The following is a 19,067-nucleotide window of genomic DNA, read 5'->3' as shown; positions in this document are numbered from 1 at the left end:
TGCTGCCTGCAACATCCTCCAGCCTGACCGGTTTGGCGGTGGGTCAGTCATGGTGTGGGGTGGCATTTCTTTGGGGGGCCGCACAGCCCTCCATGTGCTCGCCAGAGGTAGCCTGACTGCCATTAGTTACCGAGATGAGATCCTCAGACCCCTTGTGAGACCATATGCTGGTGCGGTTAACTCTGGGTTCCTCCTAATGCAAGACGATGCTAGACCTCATGTGGCTGGAGTGTGTCAGCAGTTCCTGCAAGAGGAAGGCATTGATGCTATGGACTGGCCCGCCCGTTCCCCAGACCTGAATCCAATTGAGCACATCTGGGACATCATGTCTCGCTCCATCCACCAACGCCACGTTGCACCACAGACTGTCCAGGAGTTGGCGGATGCTTTAGTCCAGGTCTGGGAGGAGAGCCCTCAGGAGACCATCCGCCACCTCATCAGGAGCATGCCCAGGCATTGTAGGGAGGTCATACAGGCACGTGGAGGCCACACACACTACTGAGCCTCATTTTGACTTGTTTTAAGGACATTACATCAAAGTTGGATCAGCCTGTAGTGTGGTTTTCCACTTTAATTTTGAGTGTGACTCCAAATCCAGACCTCCATGGGTTGATAAATTGGATTTCCATTGATTATTTTTGTGTGATTTTGTTGTCAGCACATTCAACTATGTAAAGAAAAAAGTATTTAAGATTATTTCTTTCATTCAGATCTAGGATGTGTTGTTTAAGTGTTCCCTTTATTTTTTTGAGCAGTATATGTTTTGTCCAGTATACTGTGTATGAACCTGTCTTGGCACACCCTTTTTCCATACAGATGCTTCATCTATTTCAAAGCATTGATTAAATTAGGTATAGGTCACTAAACATTAGCTTGTTCAGAGACTCTGTTCACTGTTTGACTAATGCATTGATCAGCAATGGATCCATTGGATGTTGAGTCGACGTGGGATGTTGCACTATACCTTCATTCTTCCCCTTGATCCTAGATGACACAAGTCTGACCGTGACTCTGTATGCAAGCTAACCAGTTTACACACACAACACAAGCAGGACACGCACTTAACATAGATTAAAGGGGCAATCTGGAATATTTACTGCTGCTCAATGGTCATTTCAGTTGAAGATACAAACCCATTGATTCTTGAAGAATATAACTTATAACAGCCACATGAACTTAGTTCAACTGTTTTATCTTATCATAACCCAAAATATAAGCAAATTTTACTTTTGGAGGATTTTTCTTTTTTGTCATTTGAATTTGTGTCGAAACAATGTATAGTTTTGAAATATTTGTATTATCATATTGATCTCATGGGCTATATCAGTCCATCTATGAATGTAAACCAAGTGGAGGGACTGCTGTTGGGCTGCAACACAAACTCGGAATTGTGGCTTTTTGCAGATAGGCATTAGAAATCCAGAATTAGCCATGGGCTAGCCGCTCACGAAAGCTCAAAGGAAAGGTTTCCTAGACAAATGGTCTGTTTCTAGAACATTCTCACACACACACACACACACACAATCTGCACTGTGTCACCAGCTTTTAGTCACACCTCCTGGTAGCTGAGTTATACTGAACAAAAATATAATTATAAACTGGGTGGTTCGAGCCCTGAATGCTGATTGGCTGAAAGATTTTTTTTATTTCACCTTTATTTAACCAGGTAGGCCAGTTGAGAACAAGTTCTCATTTACAACTGCGACCTGGCCAAGATAAAGCAAAGCAGTGTGACACAAACAACACAGTCAATAACACAATAGGAAAAAAATAATGAAGTCTATATACAGTGTGTGCAAATGGCGTGAGGAGGTAAGGCAATAAATAGGCCATAGTAGCGAAGTAGTTACAATTTAGCAAATTAACACTGGAGTGATAGATGAGCAGATGATGGGCAAGTAGAAAGACTGGTGTGCAAAAGAGCAGAAAAGTAAATTAAAACAATATGGGGATGAGGTAGGCAGATTTGGTGGGATATTTACAGATGGGCTATGTACAGGTGCAGCGATCGGTTAGCTGCTCAGATAGCTGATGTTTAAAGTTAATGAGGGAAATATATAAGTCTCCAGCTTCAGCCATTTTTGCAATTCGTTCCAGTCATTGGCAGCAGAGAACTGGAAGGAAAGGCGGCCAAAGGACGTGTTGGCTTTGGGGATAGCCAGTGAAATATACCTGCTGGAGCGCGTGCTACGGGTGGGTGTTGTTATCATGACCAGTGAGCTGAGATTAGGCGGAGCTTTACCTAGCATTGACTTATAGATGACCTGGAGCCAGTGGGTCTGGCGACAAATATGTAGCGAGGGCCAGCCGACTGGAGCATACAGGTCGCAATGGTGGGTGTTATAAGGGGCTTTGGTAACAAAACGGATGGCACTGTGATAGACTGCATCCAGTTTGCTGAGTAGAGTATTGGAAGCTATTTTGTAAATGACATCGCCAAAGTCGAGGATCGGTAGGATAGTCAGTTTTACGAGGGTATGTTTGGCGGCGTGAGTGAAGGAGGCTTTGTTGCGAAATAGGAAGCCGATTCTAGATTTAATTTTGGATTGGAGATGATTAATATGAGTCTGGAAGGAGAGTTTACAGTCTAGCCAGACACCTAGGTATTTGTAGTTGTCCACATATTCTAAGTCAGAACCGTCCAGAGTAGTGATGCTAGTCGGGCGGGCGGGTGTGGGCAGCGAACGGTTGAAAAGCATGCATTTGGTTTTACTAGCGTTTAAGAGCAGTTGGAGACCACGGAAGGAGTGTTGTATATATTTACTGAGTTACAGTTCATATAAGGAAATCAGTCAATTGAAATAAATTCATTAGGCCCTAATCTATGGATGTCATGACTGCCATGATTGAGTTTTTCCCCACAAAAGGGCTTTATTAGAGACAGAAATACTCCTCAGTTTCATCAGCTGTCTGGGTGGCTGGTCTCAGAGGATCACACAGGTAAAGAAGCCGGATGTGGAGGTCCTGGGCTGGAGTGGTTACACATGGTATGTGGTAGTGAGGCCGGATGGACGTACCGCCAAATTCTCTAAAACAAAGTAGGAGGCGGCATATGGTAGAGAAATTAACATTAAATTCTCTGTCAACAGCTCTGGGGGACATTCCTACAGTCAGCATTCCAATTGCACGTTCCCTCAACTTGAGACCTCTGTGGCATTGTGTTGTGTGACAAGACTGCACATTTTAGTCACCTTTTTTTGTTCCCAGCACAAGTACCAAGCAGGTGCACCACCTGTGTAAGAAGGATCATGCTGTTAAATCAGCGTAATATACCACACCTGTCAGGTGGATGGATTGTCATGGCAAATGAGAAATGTTCACCAACAGGGATGTAAAAATTTGTGCACAAAATGTGAGAGAAATAAGCTTTTTGTCAGTATGGAAACATTCTGGGATCTTTTATTTCAGCTCATGAAACATGGGCCCAACACTTTACATGTTGCGTTTATATTTTTGTTCAGTATATTTAACTAGAGGGGACAACAACAACAAAACTGTCATGAGTTATTTATTGCTCTCCAAAACATTTAAACGCCATAATACTTTCAGTTGAATGATTTCAGTAAAATTGATCAACGGCTATTAATATATCTTTTAGATAAAACAGCTATTATAAATTCATAAAGGTTACCAGTGGTCTCATAATGCATTTATGTCTTACTATATGTTGTATATTTTATGTATCTGTTCATCTCTGCTAATCTTCAACATGGTTCAAACCTTTTCTAATTTCTCTGTTTGTCCCCTCACAGGTTCCAGAGGGGTGTCCTTTTCTCAGCTCATCACGTGTTAGCCTCTAGAACTGGAGGTGGGCCTGCCCCACCGATGTTCCACACAACCATCTCCGGGGAACGGGTCACCGCTGCCATCCATCGATGGCCGTCGTTTGACGGGGAAAACTGCGAATGCTGAGCAGGCTAGTGAGGTTGGGGCCCGCCCTCAGTCTCCGCTCATTGTCCGCTGGATGGAATTGAGGTGAATGGAGGCCATTTCCAACGTCGAGGACCCCAACTCATCAGAGGGAGATGAGAAACGGTCAGTCCATGATCCTCCCTGTTCCCTGCTGTGTACGAGGGGGATTTCTGTGTGTGGGATTGTAACAACAACATCCGTAACATTTCAGATACACAATACAGCACTTAGTTCATCCCAAATGATTTTTTAACGCTACCTCTGAGGATTGCATAACAGTGTGTCATATGTAGAGGGGAAGAGATAGAAGTTATATAATGCAATTTAATGTATAAATCTGGAGATCCAGATTTATACATCCAGTTACACACACACACACACACACACACAAACTCTGGCATGGACGCTCACACACACTCCATAGATTTACAGTAAACACAATGTAAAAATGAGGGGAGGAATGTAGAGGGAGTTGTAGAGAAGCACTGCCTCCTGCCCAACACGTGCCCTCACATGCGTAGCGCTTTCCTTCTCATTAAATGTGCAGATGCTGAATTTATCCAGCAAATTGGAGTCACATTTTTAAATGAGCACAGACCGCGGTAGAGAAATACACACGTTAGATTTTAAATCTGTGTGTCGAATGTACTGTATTTTATATGTTAATGAAGGGATGTATGGATTATATGCCTATACTATAGAGGATATGGTGTGTGAGTATGTGTGTGTGTGTGTCCACTGTGCAGGGATTAACATAACAGAGTGTAGGATTAGGAGTAAGGGGGGGTCAGATGGAACGGCATGAAAGCAGAGGACAACTCAGGACACATCAATATGTGACGCCAGCAGGGGATTGTCTCTTGTGTGTCGCTATTTATGTTTCGATGTGTGTGTGTGTCGCTCTGGGTGTGTGCATGTGTGTATGTCGCTGTGTGTGTGTGCACGGAGGATGTCTGTGCACATGCACGTGTCCTTGTGTGAGCTGCCTCATGCATAACCCCCCCCCCCCCCCGGTGATCTCTGAGTCACTCAGCTCTTTGGTCTCATACACACACGGAGCCCTGGGGCAATCACAGTGATGCCGCTACTGTGTGTGCCCGTGTGTGTGGGCGCATTAGGATTAACTCTGTGGAGAGCAGCGTCTGAACATTCTCAGGGAAGTTTGGCGCCCACCACATCATTTCACTTACCAGCTTTAATTTAATAAGGAGTGTGAAAAAGGAAGCGTTTATGAATACACATATATTCAGGGGCTTTGCTTATCCACTCTGAAGATCAACAGCGGAACCAAAGAGTCCTCAAGCTGTTTCAAATTCAAACCTTTATTATTCATTAACTTCAGGTACAAGTGGATATTGATATTAACTTTATGCACTGATCAATATACTCTGTTCCTGAAGTGCTTACCCTCCAGTATGTTTTCGCTCCAACCTCAGTTGTAAATAACCTGATTAAGTTTATCAACCCGCTAATTATTATAATCATATGCACTAGATTAGGGTTGGAGCGAAAATCTGCAGGATGGTAGCTCTCCAGGAACAGGGTTGAAGAGCCCTGCTTTAGATAATTGTTAAGAATATTCGATAATACATTATCTAGATAAGTGAAGTAAAAATAATTACATTTCTCAGTGCTCTACTTGCCTTCCTTGACTGATCTTACGTGTCCTGTAAAATGGGGTCAGTGTTTAACTTGATGCACACAACGTGTGTACACATACAGCATGTCCCCAGAGATGACTATAGATAAGATTTAACAACATTTCTCTGTATTTATGTTGTTCCCCAACCTGATCTCAGAGCATTTCGTATTATTCTGTACTTAAATCCAACATACTCCATTTAGTATAATATGTTACGTTTCGTGTGGTATGTATTAATTTGTGGATGTCCATCACCCATTTGGTATGATATGTTACGAATTACAATTCGTATTGTACTGTACGTTATGTATCGAATTTGCAAAACGTACAATATGTTACACATTTGAAAAACATGTTATGTTACAAATTCTAGCTAGGTGGCTAACTTTAGCTAGGCTAGGGGTTAGGGTTATGTTTAGGCTAACCCTTAGGTTAAAGGGTTAAGGTTAGAGGAAGGGTTAGCTAACATGCTACTTAGTTTCAAAGTAGCTAAGACGGCATCTAAAGTTGTCTGATGAGATTAAAACTTGGGTTGCTAGACGTTCGTGTTATACGCCCGACCAACCACCCTACTTTAGTTTTGGCCTTCAGTAACCATCTGTCTTATGTAACAATGCCAAGTGTAACATATCATACCAAATGGGGTACACGGATTTACTTACAGAATAATATGAAATGCTCTGAGACCAGGTTGTGTTCCCATCAGACTCAAACACTATGTCCTGTCCTGCAACAACAAGCCTGTTTGTTATTCACAAGCTTTTTCCTGCATCGGTGACATCCTAGCACCGTGTGTGTGCGCGTGCATGTGTACACGTGTGTGTGCGCAGTTATTGACGAATGTTTGGCCTGATGGGCTGGTCAGTGACTGAGAGAATATTGTAATGTTTACGCATGTTAGTTTACTAGGTGGTTAGCATAGTTTACTTTGTTATTACAAAGCACAGTACTTCTAATCACACCCAGATAGTGACAACAGCTACTAGTCATATCAGTGATGCCAGTGTGTGACATCACAGCCTTGATTACTGAAAGCTATGCAGTTCAAGAACCCAGCCAAGTTAATAGGCAGACACACACACCTGACTTCTGAGTGAATAGGCAGCTCAGGAACAGGACCAGATACATAAGACCTCCTGAGTTAAAGAGGATCTGTGAAAAGAAACCAGCCAGCAGACCATTAATCCAATCTCAATGTAGTGAAAGGTTCAGTAAAGAAAAAAATATATGTTTGGCCAGTCAGTCGGTGGTCAAGACTTGTCAAACATCAACTTCTTCAGGCTAGGGTCCTTTTTTCTGCCTGTTACTCAGGCCCAGAAGCCAGGATATGCATATAATTTGGACCATTGGATAGAAAACACTTTGAAGTTTGTAGAAATGTTAAAATAATGTATGAGACTATAACACAATTGATATAGTAGGAGAAAATCCAAAGAAAAACCAACCTACATTTTGTTTTTTTGAGATCCCATGCTCTTACAATGGAAAGCTATGGGGCATATGAAATTCCAGCTCCCAGATTGCAATTCCTATGGCTTCCACTAGATATCAACAGTCTTTATTCAAGGTTTCAGGCTTGTTTCTTCCCAAACGAGGAAGAATTTTGAGTTTTAGTACTGGGAGTCAGTTGGAAATCAGTCTGTGCGCACGCGACAAAGAGGACGCACACCTGCTAATTTTGCTTTCCTATTAAACATACTTCTTTCCATATTAAATATTATAGTTTAATTACATTTTAGGGTACCTGAGGATTAAGTGGAAATGTATTTTGACTTGTTTTAACAAAGTTTAGCGGTAACTTTTTGGATTCCTTTCTCTGCATGTTGAACAAGTGGATTTCTCAAATCGATGGCGCCAACTAAACTGACTTTTTGGGATATAAAGAAGGATTTTATCTAACAAAATGACCATGCATGTTGTAACCTTCAGATTGCAGGTTTGTAACCTGGTAACCTTTGGATTGCAAATCAGAGGAAGATTTTCAAAAAGTAAGAGAATATTTAATCGCTATTTGTGATTTTATGAAGCCTGTGCTGGTTGAAAAATATTTTGATGTGGGGTGCCGTCCTCAAACATCGCATGGCATGCTTTCGCTGTAAAGCCTATTGTTAATCGGACAATACCGTTAGATTAACAAGAATTTAATATTTTAACCGATATAAGATGCTTGTATGTACCTAAATGTTTAACCTCTTACATCTAGACGTTCCGCTAGCGGAACACCTGCTCCAATATCCAATGATAGGCGTGGCGCGAATGACAAATTCCTCAAAAATACAAAAACTTCAATTTTTCAAACATATGACTATTTCACAGCATTTTAAAGACAAGACTCTCCTTTATCTAACCACACTGTCCGATTTCAAAAAGGCTTTACAGCGAAAGCAAAACATTAGATTATGTCAGCAGAGTACCAAGCCAGAAATAATCAGACACCCATTTTTCAAGCTAGCATATAATGTCACAAAAACCCAGAAGACAGCTAAATGCAGCACTAACCTTTGATGATCTTCATCAGATGACACACCTAGGACATTATGTTATACAATACATGCATGTTTTGTTCAATCAAGTTAATATTTATATCAAAAAACAGCTTTTTACATTAGCATGTGACGTTCAGAACTAGCATACCCCCCGCAAACTTCCGGGGAATTTACTAACAATTTACTAAATTACTCACGATAAACGTTCACAAAAAGCATAACAATTATTTTAAGAATTATAGATACAGAACTCCTCTATGCACTCGATATGTCCGATTTTAAAATAGCTTTTTGGTGAAAGCACATTTTGCAATATTCTAAGTACATAGCCCAGCCATCACGGGCTAGCTATTTAGACACCCAGCAAGTTTAGCCTTCACCAAAATCAGATTTACTATTATAAAAGTTTGATTACCTTTTGTTGTCTTCGTCAGAATGCACTCCCAGGACTGCTACTTCAATAACAAATGTTGGTTTGGTCCAAAATAATCCATCGTTATATCCGAATAGCGCCGTTTTGTTCGTGCGTCCCAGACACTATCCGAAATGGTAAATCAGGGTCGTGCGCATGGCGCAATTCGTGACAAAAAAATTCTAAATATTCCATTACCGTACTTCGAAGCATGTCAACCGCTGTTTAAAATCAATTTTTATGCAATTTATCTCGTAAAAAAGCGATAATATTCCGACCGGGAATCTCCTTTTCGGCAAACAGAGGAAAAATCACAAAGACGGGGGCGGCCAGGTCACGCGCCTAAGCCCACAGTCCCTTGATCGGCCACTTGAGAAAGGCGATAATGTGTTTCAGCCTGGGGCTGGGATGACGACATTCAGGTTTTTCCCGGGCTCTGAGCGCCTATGGAAGACGTAGGAAGTGTCACGTTAGAGCAGAGATCCTTTGTAAAAGATAGAGATGGCAAAGAAGTTCAAGAAATGGTCAGACAGGCCACTTCCTGTAAAGGAATCTCTCAGGTTTTGACCTGCCATTTGAGTTCTGTTATACTCACAGACACCATTCAAACAGTTTTAGAAACTTTGGAGTGTTTTCTATCCAAAGCCAATAATTATATGCATATTCTAGTTACTGGGCAGGAGTAGTAACCAGATTAAATCGGGTACGTTTTTTATCCAGCCGTGAAAATACTGCCCCCTAGCCATAACAGGTTAATATCCATAATTTTTATGATTATTTATTTGAATTGCATGCCCTCCAATTTCATCGGAAGTTGTCAACAGGTGTCCCGCTAGCGGGACGCCTAGCCTTATTTAGCCTTGACTAGATACACTGCATACAAAAGGTATCTAAGCAACTGTAATGCCTTTAACATGATATCCTGTTCCCTGATGTGGTTTACATATACACAACATGACCAAAAGTATGTGGACACCTGCTCTCCGAACATCTCATTCCAAAATCATGGGCATTTATATGGAGTTGATCCCCCATTTGCTGCTATAACAGCCTCCACTCTTCTGGGAAGGCTTTCCACTAGATGTTGGAACATTGATGCAGATAGTTGCTTCCATTCAGCCACAAGAGCATTAGTGAGGTCGGGCACTGATGTTGGACGATTAGGCCTGGTTCGCAGTCGGCATTCCAATTCATCCCAAAGGTATTCGATGGGGTGGAGGTCAGGGCTCTGTGCAGGCCAGTCAAGTTCTTCCACACCCATCTCAACAAACCATTTCTGTATGGACCTCACTTTGTGCACGGGGGCATTGTCATGCTGAAAAGGAAAGGGCCTGTCCAAACTGTTGCCACAAAGTTGGAAGCACAGAATTGTCTAGAATTTCATTGTATGCTGTAGCGTTAAGATTCCCCTTCACTGGAAGTAAGGAACCTAGCCCGAACCATGAAAAACCGCCCCAGACCATTATTCCTCATCCACCAAACTTTACAGTTGGCACTATGCATTTTGGCAGGTAGCGTTCTCCTGGCCAAACCCAGATTCGTCCAGATGGTAAAGGGTGATTCATCACTCCAGAGAACGTGTTTCCAATGGTGGCGAGCTTTACACCACTCCAACCAACGCTTGTCATTGCGCATGGTGATCTTAGGCTTGTGAGTGGCTGCTTGGAAACAGATTTCACGAAGCTCCTGACAAACAGTTATTGTGCTGACGTTGCTTCCAGAGGTAGTTTGGAACTCTGTAGTGATTTTTATAACCAAGGACAGATGATTTTTACATGCTTCAGCACTCTGTGAGCTTGTGTGGCCTACCACTTCGCGGCTGAGCCATTGTTGCTCCTAGACGTTTCCCCTTCACAATAACGGCATTAACATTGCAGACATTTGATGAACTGACTTGTTGGAAAGCAGGCATCCTATGACTATGCCAAGTTGAAATTCACTGAGCTCTTCAGTAAGGCCATTCTACTACCAATGTTTGTCTATGGAGCAACGGGTGTGGCTGAAATAGCCAAATCCACTAATTTGAAGGGGTGTCCACATACTTTTGTATGTACAGTCCATTCGGAAAGTATTCACAGCCTTTAACATTTTCCACATTTTGTTACGTTACAGCCTCATTATAAAATGTATTAAATACAAAATGTTGCTCATCAATCTACACACAATACCCCATAATGACAATGTGAAAACAGGTTTTTAGACATTTTTGCAAATTATTAAAAATAAAAAACAGAAATACCTTGTAAGGTTTGCAGACCCTTTGCTGTGAGACTCTAAAATTGAGCTTTGTTGCATCCTGTTTCCATTGATCATCCTTGAGATGTTTCTACTACTTGATTTCTAATACTCTGACAGAGCTCCAGAGTTCCTCTGTGGAGATGGGAGAATCTTCCAAAAGGACAACCATCTCTACAGCACTCCACCAATCAGGCTTTTATGGTAGAGTGGCCAGACGGAAGCCACTCCTCAGTAAAATCCACATGACAGCCCACTTGGAGTTTGCTAAAAGGCATCTAAATGACTCTTATACAATGAGTAACAAGATTCTCTGGTCTGATGAAACCAAGCTCTTTGGGCTGATTGCCAAGCGTCACGTCTGGAGGAAACCTGGCACCATCCCAACGGTGAAGCATGGTGGTGGCAGCATCATGCTATGGGGATGTTTTTCAACAGCAGGGAATGGGAGACTAGTCAGGATCAAGGGAAAGATGAACGGCGCAAAGTACAGCGATATCCTTGATGAAAACCTGCTCCAGAGTGCTCAGGACCTCAGACCGGGGCGAAGGTTCATCTTCCAAAAGGACAACTACCATAAGCACATAGCCAAAACAACGCAGGAGTGGCTTCGGGACAAGTGAATGTCCTTGAGTAGCCTAGCCAGAGCCCGGACCCAATCTATCATCTCTGGAGAGATCTGAAAATAGCTGTGCAGCAACACTCCATATCCAACCGGAAAGAGCTTGAGAGGATCTGCAGACAAGAATGGAAGAAACTCCCCAAATACAGGTGTGACAAGCTTGTAGCGTCATACCCAAGAATACTCAAAGGTTTTAATCGCTGCCAAAGGTGCTTCAACAAAGTACGGAGTAAAGGGTCTGAATACTTACGTAAATATGATATTTCAGTTTTTTTATTCTTAATAAATCTGCAACATTTCTAAAAAACAGTTTTTGCTCTGCTATTGTGTGTAGATTGATGGAATAAAAACAATTGCATCCATTTTAGAATAAGGCTGTAATGTAACAAAATGTGGAAAAAGTCAAGGTGTCTGAATACTTTACTAATACACTGTATAGTTTTTACTGTATATACAGTGCCTAAAGAAAGTATTCACACCGCTGAACTTTTTCCACATTTTGTTATACTACAGCCTGAATAAAAAAATACCCCATGGTGTAAAAGTGGACTAACATTTTTCAAAATGTTTACAAATTAATAAAATATCAAAAGCTGAAATGTCAAGTGTTCAACCCCTTTGTTATGGCAAGCCTAAATAAGTACAGGAGTAAAAGTGTTAATGTGCTTAACAAATCACATAATAAGTTGCATAAACTCACTGTGTGCAGTAATAGTGTTTAACATGATTTTTGAATGACTACTTCATCTCTGTAACCCACACATACAATTATCTGTAAGGTCTGTCGAGCAGTGAATTTCAAGCACAGATTCAACCACAAATACCAGGCCCATTGTCCAATGCCTCGCAAAGAAGGGCACCTATTGGTAGATAAAAAAAAAAAAATGTAAAAGCAGACGTTGAATATTCCCTTGCGCATGATAATATTAATTACACTTTGCATGGTGTATCACTACAACCAGTCACAACAAAGATATAGGCATCCTTTCTAACTCAGTTGCTGGTGAGGAAGGAAACCACTCAGGGATTTCACCGTGAGGCCAATGGTGGATTTAAAACAGTTACAGAGTTTAATGTCTGTGATAGGGGAAAACTGAAGATGGATCAACAACATTGTAGTTACTCAACAATACTAACCTAATTGACAGTGAAAACAAGGAAACCTGTACAAAATGAAAATATTCCAAAACATGCATCCTGTTTGCAACAAGGCACTAAAGTAATGCTCCAAAAAATGTGGCAAAGCAATTAACTTTTTCAAGCGTAGTGTTAGCTGCATCATGTTATGGGTATGCTTGTAATCTTTAAAGACCTGAAATGTTTTCAGGATAAAAAAGAAAGTGAATGAAGCTAAGGCAAAATCCTAGAGAAAAAGCTGGTTCAGTCTGCTTTCCACCAGACACTAGGAGATTAATTCACTTTTCAGCAGGACACCAACCTAAAACACAAGGCCAAATTTACACTGGAGTTGATTACCAAGAACACAGTGAATGTTCCTGAGTGGCTGAGTTACAGTTTTGACTTAAATCTACTTGAAAATCTATGGCAAGACCTGAAAATGGTTTTCTGGCAATGATCAACAACCAATTTGACAGAGCTTGAAGACTTTTGAAAATAATAATTGGCAAATGTTGCACAATCCAGGTGTAGAAAACTCTTAGACTTACCCAGAAAGACTCACAGCTGTAATCGCTGCCAAATGTGCTTTTACAAAGTATTGACTCAGGGGTGTGAATACTTACGTAAATTAGATATTTATGTATTTCGTTACATTTGCAAACATTTCTAAAAACATGTTTTCACTTTGCAAAGCTGTCATCAAGGCAAAGGGTTTTGAGGAATCTTAAATATAACATTTTGATTTGTTTAACGCTTTTTTGGTTACTACATGATTCCATATGTGTTATTTCATAGTTTTGAAGTCTTCACTATTATTCTACAATGTAGAAAATAGTAAAAATAAAGAAAAACCCTTGAATTAGTAGATGTGTCCAAACTTTTGACTGGTACTGTATATACACACTCAACAAAAATATAAATGCAACATGTAAAGTGTTGGTCCCATGTTTCATGAGCTGAAATTAAAGATTCCCAATATGTTCCATATGCACAAAAAGCTTATTTCTCTCAAATTTTGTGCAGAAATTTGTTTAGATCCCCGTTGGTGAGAATTTTTATTTTGACAAAAGAATCCCATCCACCTGACAGGTGTGGCATATCAAGAAGCTGATTAAACAGCATGCTCATTACACAGGTGCACCTTGTGCTGGGGACAAAAAAAGGCCACTCTAAAATGTGCAGTTTTGTCATACAACCCAATGCCACAGGTTTTGAGGGATCGTGCAATTAGCATGCTGACTGTATGAAGGTCTACCAGAGCTGTTGCCAGATAATTTTATGTTCATTTCTCTACCATAAGCTGCCTCCAATGTCAACTAACTCTATGCAAAGGAGATGTGCCGCGCTGCATGAGGCAAATGACGGTCACACCACATACTGACTGGTTTATTTCAATTGACTGATTTCCTTATATGAACTGTAATTCAGTAAAATCTTAAATTGTCACATTACGTTTATATTTTTGTTCAGTGTATATATAAAAAACTGCTTGTGTTTCAGTTTGTGGTTTCTCTAAATTCAACACCAGCAGTGAATTTCAAAACACTGAGAACTAAGAGCAATTGATAAAACACATATTTATATTATTGATCAATTAAACACATTTACCTATTTTATTTTCCTTTGTAACACCATTCAAAGAGAATCATTGGAATACTTACCAGGTGTTGCATAAAAATGTCACAACATGGTAGCTATTGGTCCCATTGTATTCTACAATCTCCATGATTACATAAGCAAAGCCTCTGTGATTTGGGATTAAAGATCAAGTAATTCTGAGGGGGAGGACTGAGGGATTTTGAGAAGGGAAGGATGGAACAGAGAGAGACAGGTTTCTTCTAAAGCTCTGTCACATGAGGTGATAGTTATCACTAGGGATGCATGATATATTGGTAAGCATATCGGAATTGGCCGATATTAGCTAACGTAGGTAGATGACGTAATGACGCCACGTAAAATATAGCGCTACATGCACAACACAGCATGCCTAACCTAGCCCACAATGTCTGCTGTGTGGATCGAGCAGTTAACAAGTCGAGCAGTCATTTGAAAGAGTAAGAAAATTTCAGCAAGACGACTCAAAGGCGAAATCCATTAATCCCAAGATAATGGAATTCGTTGCCCTTGACAATCAACCATTCTTTGTCGTGGGTAATGTTGGCTTTCGCTGACTGGTAGAGCACCGGTACACACTACCAAGTGCGCTATTTTTCAGATGTTGCCCTACCGGAGTTACACAGTATTGTTGAAACTCACATCCATGAGCTACTTGCTATGGGCGTCACTGCTATTAGCTTCATGACTGACATTTGGACCAGCAATGTCAGCCCCATGAGCATTGAGTCTGACAGCACAGTGGGTCGACGAGGATTTCCTACTGAGGAAAGCCGTATTGCATACTCAAGAATGTGCTGGTCCTCATACCGCTGCTGCCATTTCAATGGCATTTGAGAACATGTTTGAAACTTGGAAACATGAACACTCCTATCTCTATTCAAACAACTGACTCAAGAAATAAGCTCAACTGCGTCTGCAGCAGACGTGATACCCTGTCATGGCATTGAAACGCCTGCTCAACAAAAACAAACACAGACCGTCGAGTTAACTTATAAAAGTAATCTACTAGAGGTTGTGAACAAGCGATTCGGTGGCGTTCTCTCTGAGCCTCTACTGTGTCGCCACCATGCTCGACGCTAGGTACAAGGACTGCTACTTTGATGCAGACAAACAGGGTTTACGTGAAATGTTAGACTGCTGGACAAGATGGAAACGGACACAGTGTGCACCTAGGAAAAGAGGCCACGGACAGACGGAGCGGAAACTTCACTGCTTGACATGTATGATGAAATCCTGGTTGAGACTGAACAAATGAACAATGAAACTGCACAGCAAGTAAGTGAAAGAAATAGGTTTTGATTATGTCTTACTGGTAATGGGGACATATGTAAATGCCAGCAAAATAACTTTTTTTGTGTGTGTTTTAAACTATTTAATTGTACTAGAATGCTTAAGGCCGCTAAAAATGTTAATATCGGTTATGGGTATCGGCCAAATGTTTCATATAGGTGCATCCCTAGTTATCACTAATTGGCTGTCATCATGGGGAAGGGATCAACAGATGAAAGCATGAGCGAGAGAGAGAGAGAGGGAGAGAAGGAGAGAGGTTGGGAGAGTGAAAGCAAAGCAACATACTCCCTTCCAGAAAAGGAGAGGGAAAGCGAGTGGGAGGGAATGTGAGAGAGAGTGAGTAGTGAGAGCTGAAGCACCCAGCCAACATCACAGCATCCCAGATAATGTACCGAGAGGATCGCTCTGGAAGGATATACTATTCAGATCTCTCAGGGGGATATACAGACTGCAGTCATGCATATTCTGCAACCCTACTGCATCAACAGGTGTGTGCGTGTGAGCATATAACAGCCAATGCCAAGTTTTTCACATTTGAAAAGGAGGATAAACCATTTTGGGAATAACATATCTCTGATGGAGAAGGGGAGAGAGGGAACCAGGAGAGATTGAATGGAGAAATGGGTAGAGAAGGGACAGGTAGAGAGAGGACGGAGAGGGCTATAGAGGAGGAGAGAAGATGGAGAATCACTGAACTCACATTGAAGGCAATGTGCCGTAAGCCAATCATAACTCTCACTTCAACTGTAACTTGATGTTATATAAAGATAGACCAGTCATTTAAATGAAGCACAATTTAGGGATACTTGACGGAGGTTGATCTGTAAAACTGTCATACATGGATGAATGATGTGTCAAGGGAATTTGTCTCCTTATGACGCCTGTACATGTGTGTGTACGTGAGTGTGTGTGCACGAGCATGGTTAAGTGAATGTCCTGGCACGTCCCCCTCCACATAACCACAGAGCCCTTGAGGCTGAGTGAATGAAAGAGCCAAAAACTAATGGTGTTGTTAGGGAGTGACTGTGTACTATATTGACCATGTCAGAGAGGATATGCATAGAGAAAGACACAGGGACCCGTCCAGGACAGAGAAAGAGCTCTGTCCTTATGAATCTAGCCTGATCTGCGATAGCTTCCCTTCTGACAAGTGAAGTGAAAGGAAGCGTGAGTGCAGTGGTCAGCCTGCTTGACCAGGCTAAAGAAAACAGCTCCTCCTAAGGGGAGCAGCAGCACACGTCAATGACTTTGATGTTAAAATAAAACAGAAATACCCAAATAGATGTGTTGTAACATTGGGTATCAACCGATGGTAATGTGTGTGGTGTGTGCTTGGAAACCTCCATTTTCTAAGCGGAAACTACCTTTGTCTGATGAATTTTGTGATTCAATTGCACATATTTCTCTTTCTAGCTCCCCCCTCTGTTTCTAATGTCTCTCACTCACTAACTCACTCACTCACTCACTCACTCACTCACTCACTCACTCACTCACTCACTCACTCACTCACACACTCACTCACTCACTCATGTCTTTTCAGGCAGTAGTCCAGATGTTGTATGCCTGGTGTATGTTTTGTTAGATCACTAAGATGGTCATGTTATGTGGATTACGTATAGGAACCAGGTTACTGTGAGCCTAGTAACTGAATGACATTGGGGGATTTTCAGAAGAATATGTTGTTTGGGGGATGGGAGGTAGTTTGTCCTGTCAATGAAATGGTAGTCAGCTTGTGAAGAGATTTGTATGGCTACCCTGCTTTGTAGTTGTCTTGTTTTGATCGTGTTTTGGGGTGTGGTGGGATTTTTGGTTACAGGACGGTTGGTGGGTGGTGGCGGCTTGTATTTTGGAATGTTATTTTTTAACGTGCTGGCTGTATGTTTGAATTAAAAAGTTAACCCCCCCCCCAGGTGGCCCAATGGACCAAAAAGGAAGAGAAAGAACAGCACATGTTCGTTGAAGAGCATGTCTGGTAAGTTCATGTACAAGCCATTGGCCACTATTCCTCAGTTAATGACAAGTCAATGCTGATTTACACATTTTTGTATCATTTAGCTATTCCAAGCATTTACTCTCTAGCCACTCAGCCACATGCTTTGGATACCCTTGTATAAAGTATTTTTATGAGGGGTGAGTTTTATACACACGACAGCATTCCTAGCTGGTCAGTGAAATCATTTAAAAAATATGTATTTTCTCTACTTAAAACATATGGTGTATTACAGTATGTGGAGAATCTGCCAAAGAATTGCTTTCAGTGTTTTAGACTGACGCGGGCACGCGTTTCAGGAGATTAATTGGAGAGAGAAACCATTTATTTTAAGTAGATTGTTCGAAAAGAAGGGACTCCAAGTTAGAATTGTCAGGAATAAATATGTTTAGCTGTGTAGTCTTGGCACCGCCACGCGGTAAATGTATTTCTCTACTCTGAATACTTTAGGTGGTGAGTGACTTTAGGATTTCCCCTTGAATGCTATTAGGTGTGTGTGTGTGTGTGTGTGTGTGTGTGTGTGTGTGTGTGTGTGTGTGTGTGTGTGTGTGTGTGTGTGTGTGTGTGTGTGTGTGTGTGTGTGTGTGTGTGTGTGTGTGTGTGTGTGTGTGTGTGTGTGTGTGTGTGTGTGTGTGTGTGTGTGTGTGTGTGTGTGTGTGTGTGTGTGTGTGTGTGTGCGCCCACACAAGACACACACAGACCTAATCAAACACACGCATACACACTTCTCCTGTACATGTGCTTTTGTTGCTCCCATGCTAACACTTTTCTCTTCTCTTCTTCCTCTCCACCTCGTCCCTCTCCTCTTCCTCATGTACTCCCTCTTCCTCTTCTTCCCTTCTCCTCCACTTTCTTTCCTCCTCTTTTTCTGCCTCTGTCCTCCTCCTCTTCCTCCTCCTGTACTCCCTCTTCCTCCTCCTGTACTCCCTCTTCTTCCTCCTCTACTCCCTCTTTCCTCCTCTTTCTTTCTCCTCCACTTCCTCTCTCCTCCTCCTCTCCATCTCTCCCTCAGCACTGAACCTCTCTGTCCCGGGATACATCCCCAGCTACTTGGAGAAGGATGAGCCGTGTGTGGTATGTGGAGACAAGGCCACCGGCTACCATTACCGCTGCATCACCTGCGAGGGCTGCAAGGTGAGAGACATGGCCCATGACTGGCCTGTAGGACTTCAAGGACTGGTTTGGTAACATTTTATATGACCTAGGCATTCCACGGTAACTACTAGGGAATAACCTGATTTTACTTTGTATATGCATTAACCTCTCTAGGGTCGGCGGGACGAAATCGTCCCACCTACGTAACAGCCAGTGGAATCCTGTGGCGCGTTATTCAAATACCTTAGAAATGCTATTACTTCAATTTCTCAAACATATGACTATTTTACACCATTTTAAAGACAAGACTCTCGTTAATCTAACCACACTGTCCGATTTCAAAAAGGCTTTACAACGAAAGCAAAACATTAGATTATGTCAGCAGAGTACCCAGCCAGAAATAATCAAACCCAGAAGACAGCTAAATGCAGCACTAACCTTTGATGATCTTCATCAGATGACACACCTAGGACATTATGTTATACAATACATGCATGTTTTGTTCAATCAAGTTCATATTTATATCAAAAAACAGCTTTTTACATTAGCATGTGACGTTCAGAACTAGCATACACCCCGCAAACTTCCGGTGAATTTACTAAAAATGTACTAAATTACTCACGATAAACGTTCACAAAAAGCATAAC

General features: G+C 41.6%; 1 protein-coding gene across 6 annotated transcripts in view; it reads left to right on the top strand.

Moving 5' to 3' along the window:
• The window catches only part of LOC106583871 (thyroid hormone receptor alpha), a 107,071-nt gene that overhangs the window by 68,243 nt on the left and 19,761 nt on the right, over window positions 1-19,067 (top strand). For all 6 annotated transcript variants that reach the window (XM_082967861.1, XM_014168488.3, XM_082967864.1 and 3 more), the window contains 3 exons: window positions 3,753-4,035; window positions 17,246-17,307; window positions 18,338-18,459. In XM_082967861.1, the coding sequence (XP_082823987.1) occupies window positions 3,980-4,035; window positions 17,246-17,307; window positions 18,338-18,459 (240 nt within the window). In that variant the 5' untranslated portion in view covers window positions 3,753-3,979. The remainder of the gene's footprint in view (window positions 1-3,752; window positions 4,036-17,245; window positions 17,308-18,337; window positions 18,460-19,067) is intronic.

This window comes from Salmo salar, chromosome 23 (assembly GCF_965601325.2).
Source record: "Salmo salar chromosome 23, fSalSal1, whole genome shotgun sequence".
Taxonomy (NCBI): domain Eukaryota; kingdom Metazoa; phylum Chordata; class Actinopteri; order Salmoniformes; family Salmonidae; genus Salmo; species Salmo salar.
Note: the sequence above shows the minus strand (reverse complement) of the source record. Positions and strands in the feature narration are given on the sequence as shown.